This window comes from Corvus brachyrhynchos, unplaced genomic scaffold, assembly GCF_000691975.1.
Source record: "Corvus brachyrhynchos isolate BGI_N302 unplaced genomic scaffold, ASM69197v1 scaffold262, whole genome shotgun sequence".
NCBI classification, from domain to species: Eukaryota; Metazoa; Chordata; class Aves; order Passeriformes; family Corvidae; genus Corvus; species Corvus brachyrhynchos.
The window spans coordinates 3,106,377-3,115,270 of record NW_008236626.1 but is presented as its reverse complement, the minus strand read 5'-3'; the positions used below and the strand labels follow the sequence as shown (position 1 = coordinate 3,115,270).

The 8,894-nt window shown below is 58.1% G+C and overlaps 2 protein-coding genes across 3 annotated transcripts; one reads left to right on the top strand and one right to left on the bottom strand.

The window, feature by feature from the left end:
• Positions 1–490: 490 nt before the first annotated feature.
• On the top strand, positions 491–7,422 carry TMCO6 (transmembrane and coiled-coil domains 6). 2 transcript variants are annotated; one of them, XM_017726550.1, is made up of 11 exons: positions 493–1,066; positions 1,306–1,415; positions 1,543–1,726; positions 2,644–2,748; positions 3,284–3,369; positions 3,914–4,030; positions 4,689–4,800; positions 4,889–5,060; positions 5,150–5,244; positions 6,080–6,247; positions 6,914–7,422. In XM_017726550.1, exons 1-11 carry the CDS (start codon positions 659–661, stop codon positions 7,070–7,072), a joined length of 1,716 nt encoding a protein of 571 aa, XP_017582039.1. In that variant the 5' UTR covers positions 493–658; the 3' UTR covers positions 7,073–7,422. The 2 variants fall into 2 exon arrangements, with proteins under 2 accessions (XP_017582040.1, XP_017582039.1); XM_017726551.1 differs by lacking the exon at positions 6,914–7,422 and having other exon boundaries at positions 491–1,066; positions 5,150–5,240; positions 6,080–6,172.
• Positions 7,348–8,888, bottom strand: NDUFA2 (NADH:ubiquinone oxidoreductase subunit A2; the record flags this gene model as incomplete). The annotated part of the gene is made up of 3 exons (XM_017726553.1): positions 7,348–7,539; positions 8,656–8,762; positions 8,869–8,888. Coding segments are annotated over 3 exons (219 nt in total), but the record flags the coding sequence as incomplete, so codon positions are not given.
• Between the last annotated feature and the right edge of the window lie 6 nt (positions 8,889–8,894).

Below are 8,894 nucleotides of genomic sequence, written 5' to 3'. Positions count from 1 at the left end.
GGGGGAGCTGCGGGTGCGGCGGCGGGAACGAGAGGCAGGTCTGGCCGGGGACACCGGGGACAGCCGGGGGGTTTGCGGGGCTCCCCGTGGGTGGGAGGGACCCCCCAGGTCAGCCCTTCCCGGCCCCATCCCCGCCGCGCCCGGTCGCGCATCGCGGGATGCGCGGGGTGATCGGCACCGCTGCCCGCTCGGGGAAGCGTTTTACAGCTTCGGATTTTAACCCGTGGGTTTCTGCCATGAATTCCCCGTTTCTTCAACAACCCCCCCGCTGTTTGGGTTTTCCAAGGTCTCGCCTACGTCTCAGCCTGGAGAAAAGGAGGCTCGGGGGGGACCTTGTGGCTCTGCACAAGTCCCTGACAGGAGGGGGCAGCCGGGGGGGTCGGGCTCTGCTGCCAGGGAACAGGGACAGGAGGAGAGGGAACGGCCTCAGGCTGGGCCAGGGGAGGCTCAGGTTGGATATTAAGGAAAATTTCTTAACCAAAAGGGTGGTCAGGCAGTGGAACAGGCTGCCCAGGGCAGTGGTGGAGTCACCATTCCTGGAGGTGTTTTCCAGAAACAAGTAGTGGGGCACTTGGGGCATGGCCTAGTGGCCATGGTGGTGTTCGGTTGAAGGCTGGACTTAATGATCTTGTAGATCTCTTCCAACCTTAATGATTTTATGATCCTATGTGGAATCCAGCCTCGGGTCCCTCCAGCTGGTCCTCGGGCCTCTGTCCCGTGTTCCTGCCCATTATCCCAGCTGTGGCTTCACACTTTGTGTGCCCAACCCTCAGCCCCAACTCCAAGTGCGGTCCTTGCTCGTGCATCCCTTCCAGGCTTGCACAAGGAGGAATGGGCAGTTCCTCCCTGCATTAAGGGAGGAATCAGGCTCTTGGGTGGGATGGAGAAGCGTCCTGCAGGTGGTGGTGGGCAGGTGGTGACCGGCCCCGATCCGATGGCAGCTCTCAGGAAGGCCCGGCAGCAGGAGCAGCTGGTCAGCAAGCGGCTCCTGCGGGAGGACAGCGCGGCCGAGGAGGGTGGACAGGACAGACCAGACGTCGTGCCAGACCCACTCTCAGAGGATGAGGTGAAGAACCTGCCATTCTCCACGGCAATGGAGGCCCCAGGGATCTTCCCCAGACTCAGCATATGAAGGAGGCTGGGCGGGGGGGGGTTTGGGAATGGTTCTGATTCACTGCCAGACACAGTTAAGGTTCCTTGTGCCCATCTTCATGCCCTGAGTTCCTTTGCCTCCAGGATTAATGGGGCGAAATCTTAATGCTGGCAGCGCTGGAAGCTCCACCCACCTTTTAATTCCTTGGGCAGGTCCTGGAGCTGCTCAGGGGTGTGCAGAGGGGTTCGGAGGACAGGAAGCGATCGCTCGGCCGCCTCCGCTGGGCTCTGCAGAATGAGGAGACCCAGCAGAAGTTTGTCAGGTCAGCCCAGGTGTGGTGTGCCTGTTACCAAGGGCATGTCCCGAGGGGCCCTGTGTCCCTGTGGTTGGGTGGGTGAGCTGGTGTGTGGCCCTGGGTGGGAGCTGACAGCAGCCTTTGGATCCCCCAGGCTGGATGGCAGCATCCGGACGCTCACCGGGCTCTTCACCAGCAGCCTGGCTGACCTGCAGCTGGAGGCTGCCCGCTGCCTGCACGAGCTGTCCCACTCCAGTGTCCCCACGGTGGCCGAGGCGTGTCTGCCTGTCACCTCCTACCTGCTCACCTACCTGTCAGGACACAGCCTGGAGTTCACGGTGAGATCCACGTCCACGTTTGCCGGGGCTCTGGCACCTGGGAATCCTTTGGTGTGGTTGATGTTGACCTCTTCTGGTCAAACGTGGCTCACGTGGGAGTGCTGGTGGGAAGGGGCCCTCTGGAAGCAAACATCTTTTGGCACCACAACCTTGCCCTTGGAGCAGGACTGCTGCCAGTGCCCAGGTGTTACAGCCTGCCCCTGAAGGTGGGGTGACTGAATTCTTGTTAATCATAGATCCCTTGGGTTGGATTAGAGTGAAACCACACTGCATGACCCATATTTATGTACATATATATATGGCAGGTTTATTTTAGAATGATTTGGTTGCAATGGAAAGGAGGCATGTAGCCACTTTGGTTGTTATCTGTAGAAATGAAACAGTATACAAGTATAAAGATATCACTTAAGAAAATATATAAGGAAAAGAAAGAAAGGATAAGAGTAGATAGTAGAGTACCTGTGGCTCCATGCTGTGCAATTTGATCTGGGAAAGGAGCACACAGTTGGAGTAGCTCTGGGATGTCCATGTGTTTTCCAGCTGCTCCATTGGGAAGCAGACAGGCTCAGAGCTAAGGAGCCAGGTGGGCAGTGACCCCCAGGTGCTGATCCCATTTGAATGCAGCACACAGGCAGGCTCCAGGAGAACCAGAGAGGGCTCAGGGAAATGTCATCCTGAAAATTAGAAGCCTGACAAACCTCCAAAGTGGGAGTGATCAGATCCCAACTTCAGCCAGATAGAAGAAGAATGAACTGAAGCTGATAGAGCTGGGAATGGGGTGGCTGGAGAGTCCAGCAGCATCCATCTGTGTTTCCCCCTCCAAAGCCAGCTCCTGCCCCTCTCAGGGCAGGGTGTGGGACCTGGGGCCTTGCTGGCTGCCCACGGGGTCAGCTGCCTGCTGTGCTGTGTTGTTGCAGGAGCTGTGTTTGTACACACTGGGGAACCTCGTAGTAGAAAGTGAGGCTGTGAGGAAGCAACTTCTGCCTCAGGGCATTATTCCAGTGCTGGCATCCTGCATCCAGGTGGGTGAAGCAGCTCAGCCACACTTCTGCTCTGCCATAGAGAGACTTTTCTGGCTGCCAGTCCTGAGTCACCAGCCCTCCTCCCAGCTGTGTCTGCAGGCACAGATCCCTCTGCAGGGAGCTGTTCCCACAAGCCTGAGGGTCACTTGTGGGCTCCCCTGCACTCCATTTTTGGGGCTCAGATCACCACCTTGTGCTCTTCTCCAGCTGAATCTCCCCCATCCAGTGGCTGCCTGATACAGTCTGGAGCACAGGGAGCCCTGTCCCCTCTGCCTGGCCGGGCTCCAGCACGGCTGTGGTTTGCAGGTCCAAATGCTCAAAGCAGCACTATTGCTGCGCTTGGGGTAAGCCCAGTGAGTGTGGGGAGGGGGACAGCTCAGCTCTGGTGTGGCCATAGGTTCCTGTGTCCCTCCCGCTCCCCTCTGTGCCCCCTCTTCTCCAGGCACAGCGGGGCTGTGCCACTCAGTGGGTTTGCTTGGCACCCTGGGGCCCTGGCTCTGCCAGGAGGGATCAGCTCTGTTCTCTTTGATTGCAGTCCCCGCACGAGGCGGTGCTGGAAGGTGTGGGCTATGTCCTCTCACAGCTCCTCCAAGCCAAGGAAGCGCCCACAGAGATCATCCCGTGAGTCTGAGCTTCTGAACCCTGCACCAGGATGGGCCCTGGGGCCTGGTGTGGTATTTGTGTGCTGGGGACACGACACCTTCCCCATCCCAGTGACATTAATAGTTCAGGGCAGAATCCTACCAGAACTGTGGAAGTTGTGATGCAGATCAGGGAGTGGGGCTTGGCTCCTTTCCCTCGGCCTCATCCGAGCAGACAGCTCTGGTATTTCAGTAAAGGCCAGCATGGAGCAGGGTTGGCTCACATGGAATTCTGGCTGTGTTCCTCCTGCGAAGGAAAAGATCAGCTTGACAGCCCCCAGTGCCAAAAATGTGACTGCAATGAAGGTGTCCTGAATGCCCCCAGGCCCTGCCATGGACAGGGAGAGCCCAAGGCTGCAGCCCTTGGCTCAGAGTCCCTTCCAGGTGTGTATTTGGACCCTGTGGTTCCCAGTACGGGGTACAGCAGCTCTCTGCTCAGTGGCCAGGGTTCGTGTCTCCCTGTTGGTGTCTGTCCTGCCTGTGCTCCAGCCTGTGCCTCCATTAACTCTGCTCTCTAACCCCAGCCTGGTCCTGGACTCAGTTCTCCCCCACCACATGCTCCAACTGGTTTGCTCCGGCCTCAAGGCTGGGATGGGAGTGGCCGTGGAGTTTGCGTGGTGTCTCCACTACATCATTTGTAGGTAAATGCAGTTTTTTCCTCAATTTGAGTTCCCTGGGGGCAGCCAAACAGAGGCACAAAGGCTCATGGTCCTGCGAGAGGACCTGGATTGCCTCCCCTTGCCCTTTTCCCTTGGGAAAGCAGTTCCCCAGCCATCCTGGGTATCCCTGCTCTCCTATCTGAGCACACGTGCTGTTTGCAGCATCACTGAGCTCCTTTACAGGTTGGTAATAGGTGATAAACCTGAGGAGGCTGTTTCTAGTCCTCTGAAATGCCCCCAAATTGCTTCCTATGCCTGGAGTTGTCCCACACACTTCTCAAGGCAGGCTCCCTGAATCCTCACACTTGTGGGGGGGTTGGCCCAGGGCTGTGCCAGCAATCCCTGCCTGCCACTGGAGCCAAGGAATGTGTAGATGAAGGGTCAGGGCTGTCGTTTCCAGACCCACACAGGTAATTCCAGTGAATCTGTTCTTCATGGGCTTTTAAACTTTCTCATAAGCTCAGAAGCTCAGATAGAAACCCTGCTACTCCAATGTGAAAGAAGCCGCTGTTCGAACATGCAATAAGCCCTGTGGTGGTTCAGGAGAGTACTCTGAATTTCCAGGCCCTGTTTGGTGAGGGGCTGTGGCAGTTTCCCCTCTCCAAGCTCCGAGGCCACTGCACTGTCCCTCCCTTTGCAGGCACAAAGACAACGTGGTGCTGCTGGCACTGGGGGCCGTGCCTGCCCTCACCTCGCTCCTGCTCGACCTGGCTTCTGAAATCCCCCAGGACGCTCCCGAGGGCCTGGAGCTGGTGAGAGGTGGGCAGGGTGCTGGCTGTTCCTGGGATTGCTGTGGGGGCATGGTTCAGCTAAAGGGATTGGTGTGTCCCTGTGTCACAGCTCGTGTGCCCCGTGCTGCGGTGTCTCAGTAACCTGCTGGCACAGACAGACTGCCAGGGACAGGGCCAGGACGGGCGCCTGCTCATCGCCCTCTTCCTCATCCTGCAGTGCTTCCTGCAGCAGCACCCCTTCCTCGTCCAGGAGTGCCTGTGGCTGCTCAACAACCTCACAGGTGAGTGTCCCACGGGGCTGGTGGCACAGCTGGACACTGCTGGGACTCGCCCTGGTTTTATTCACACGTTCCCTCTCTGACCACCCCAGCGGATGATCCCTTCTTCTGCTCTGCTCTGCTCTCCCTGGACCTGCTCCCGGCCCTGCTGCAGCTCCTGACGTGTTCCCAGATGGCCACTGTGTTGGTAAACCTTGCCTCATGCATTGGGAATGGTGGGGAAGCGCTGGAGTTTCAGAACAGGAATCCCACACTGACAGTGCTGGAGTTGGAGGGTGGATGGGGCAGCAGTGACAGCTTGGCAGAAGGTCTCTGCTGTGGCAGTCACCAGCCACCTCCCCTGAAGCCACTCCAGCTTTATTTACCCTTGGCAGAGCCTTGTCCCAGCATAAGAGTGGTCCCAAGGGAGACGTTAACTTGGGGCCAGCCCCTGGAGAAGGTCTGGGAGGGCTCCTGCCACTCTCCTTTGAAAGACCCCAAAGCTTTAGGGGATTGAGGAGGGGACACTGCCAGGGGTGGGTGGCAAGGCTGGGTCTGCCTAGCATGGGGGTGAACAGTGCCTTGGGATAGGCATGGAGAAGGCATTCCAAATCCAGTGGTTTGGTGGCCATGGGCAAGCACCTGGCAGGACAAAAAAAAAAGGTGGAGGGACTTTGGGCAAGGGCACGGAGTGACAAGACAACAGGGAATGACTTCACACTGACAGAGGGCTGGGTTAGATGGGATATTGGGAAGAAATTCTTCCCTGTGAGTGATAAGGCTCTGCCACAGGTCACCCAGAGAAGCTGGCTGCTCCATCCCTGGAAGTGTCCAAGGCCAGGTTGGACGGGCCTTGGAGCAACCTGGGATAGTGGAAGGTGTCCCTGCCCACGGCAGGGGGTGGAACTGGATGGGCTGTAAGGTCCCTTCTAACCCAAACCATTCCACAATTCCATGACATGGGGAATTGTTGGGAGCCCTCCCAAGCCTGTCAGGAATCTGCCCATGCAGCATTCCCTGTTTGCTCCCTGTCCCTCACACAGGCCCTGACAGTGCTGTGCAACATTGCTGAGAAGGGTCCGTTCCAGTGCCAGCGGCTGCTGTGCCAGCCCCTCCTGCCCCGGCTCCTGCCCCTCCTCGCACTGCCCGACCCCGAGGCCGTGGGGCAGTGCCTGGAGCTGCTGCACCTCCTCTTCCTGCACTGCCCGGAGGTGAGAGCCGGGAGAGCTCCGGGAACAGGATTGTAAAGGGGATGGGGAATGATTATTGTGGGGGTTATTGTTATTGTGAAGGGGGAATGATTATTGTAATTTAAATAACAGTGCCCTCAATGGCTGCCACACTACCCCCCACCCCTCAGCACCCAGACCCCTGCCCAAAGGGACACTGTCATGCACAGGGTGAAAGCCCTTCTTGTTTCTCCAGTGAATTCCTTTTTTTATTGGCAAGGACTGGTGTTTGGGCAGGTTGTTTCTACCCTGAGTTTTCTTTTGATCCTGCTGGGGTTGCTTCACTTGCTGCAAATCACAGGAAGGAATTCTGCCCTGTGAGGGTGGTGAGGCCCTGGCACAGGGTGCCCAGAGAAGCTGTGGCTGCCTCATCCCTGGCTGTTCAAGGCCAGACAGGACGGGGCTTGGAGCAACCTGGTCTGGTGGAAGGTGTCCCTGCCCATGGACAGGGGGGTGGGGATGAGATGAGATGGGCTTTAAAGTCCTTCCCAGCCAACCACAGGCATGGTGGGATCTACCTGGATCGGGAATGTAGTGTCTGGGAGGGCTCTGGGGAATTCCTTCAGCCCCTTTCCCTGGGATGTGGTGGCTTGGGCAGAGATGATCAGCTGTAGCACCCAGCCAACTCTCACCCTCCCTCTGGCACAGGCTGCTGCTGATTTCACCAGGCACGGCGGGCACCAGGCCCTGGAGCAGCACCAGAGCACCCCAGAGCTGCAGGAGCGGGCACAGGCACTGCTGGACATGGTCAGGCAGCCCCCAGGAGCCCCCAGTGCCTGTCAGGCAACACTGCCTGTCTTCTCCTAGGCCTCACCCCCTCCCCACCCTCCCCCGAACTCCCAGGGGAATAAACTGTCTGTCCAACCTGTGCCTGGCTTCCCAAGGGCTGCTCAGGACTCTGATGTGCCAGTGCTGGCTCACAGGGCTGCTGGTCCTTGTCACTGCCTCGTAGCCACCAGCACGGTGCCCCCCCAGAGCCTGGAGCAGGGGCAGAGCTGAGCTGCAGCCACACTCCTGTGGCAGGGAGGGGTGAATGGCTGCATCAGCCATTCCTTGGGCTCTCAGCCACCACCAAGCTCCAGGTAAGCACATTGTGTTTATGAATTGATAAATTAAAGATACATGTTTGGCATTAAAGATGATCAGTCACGTCTCCAGCACGTGTGTATTTCCTGTCTGTCCTCACGCGTGGCTTTTCACAACGCTCTCCAGGGCCTTGCCCACTTCATCCACAGTTAGGTTGTTCAGTGGGATGCTCTTCTCCTTCCCAAACTCTGTGGGAAAACAGAGAGGGTGAGAGCGGGCAGGTGTGTGGGTCCTTTCCCTGGTGCAAGGGCACTGGTGTCACAGCCCAGGCTCCCATCACCACCCCTTCACACTCACCACTTCCCAGTGTCCCTCCATGTGCCCAAGTTATCATTTACACCTTCTTATTCTCCTCCTTTCCCTTGGAAAGAACTCAAAGCAGCTCAACACTTTTCCCAGTCTCCTTTTGTTAGCTCTGGCTGTGCAGCAGCTGGGCAGAGATACATCCAAGAGCAACCCTGTGGCTCTCAGCCTGGTCCCAGCAAGGTGCTCCCCTCAGGAAAGCAGCCTGGAAACTCTGTTCCTACAGCTGCCCCAGCCTGGGCTGACCCGGGGCTCCCTGCAAGTCACACCCAGACACACCCGAGACTCCCCTGGTCCCTGTGCTCACACGGGGAAACTTGTGCTTAAAGAGTCATTGCATCTCTTTAAAAGTTTCTAAATTAATTTTTTCCAGCCCAGATGACCTATGAGGAAGATAAAGCCTTTCCAGAGGGGCTATACTGCTCCCTTCTTGGTGTTTCACTGAGAACGCAGGAAAAACAACCACATTTTGGTGTAGTGAATGGGGTGGGGGTGGGAGATCACAGCCCGAGGCTGGAAAGCCCCTGCTGAGCACTGGGCCCTCGCTTCCCTGCAGTGAACCCGCACTCTGCCCCGAAGGCAGCTGCTCCTTCCCCATCGACATCCCTCGTGTAACCCTTGAGCAGCCTCTGCTGCAGCCCACAGCTGAAATTCCTCCCTGGGAGGGTGCTGAGGCCCTGGCACAGGCTGCCCAGAGAAGCTGCGGCTGCCGCAGCCCTGGCAGTGCGCAAGGCCAGGCTGGACGGGGCTGGGAGCAATCGGGTCTAGCGGGAGATGTCCCTGCCCATGGCAGGGGGGGGCACTGGATGAGCTTTAAGATCCCTTCTAACCCAAAGCAGTCTGTCATTCTCCCCACCCCCATTTTCCCATGCCTATCCTTTCCCCGCCCACTCCCTCCCTCTGATCCTTGCCATAAATACTGATGGCCCCTAAGGTCCCTTCAAACCCAAAGCATTCCATGATAATTCCATGGTGTTTCCCGGCGGACACCCCCTACTTACCGTACCGAGCCCACAGCTTGGGCTGGACACCGGAGCACTCGCGGATCAGGATGGGGAAGTTGGGATTTGCCTTCTTCAGGGTCACATAGTGCTGCTCGATGAATTCCCTGCGGAGGGAAGGAGGAGCGGCGGGTCCCCGTGGGTCACCCCAGGGGTGTCTCGCTCCCCTCGAGGAGCCCACCCGGCCCCGTCCCGGCCCATCCCCGCGCTGACCTGACGACGCGGCTGGCGGGGGAGCG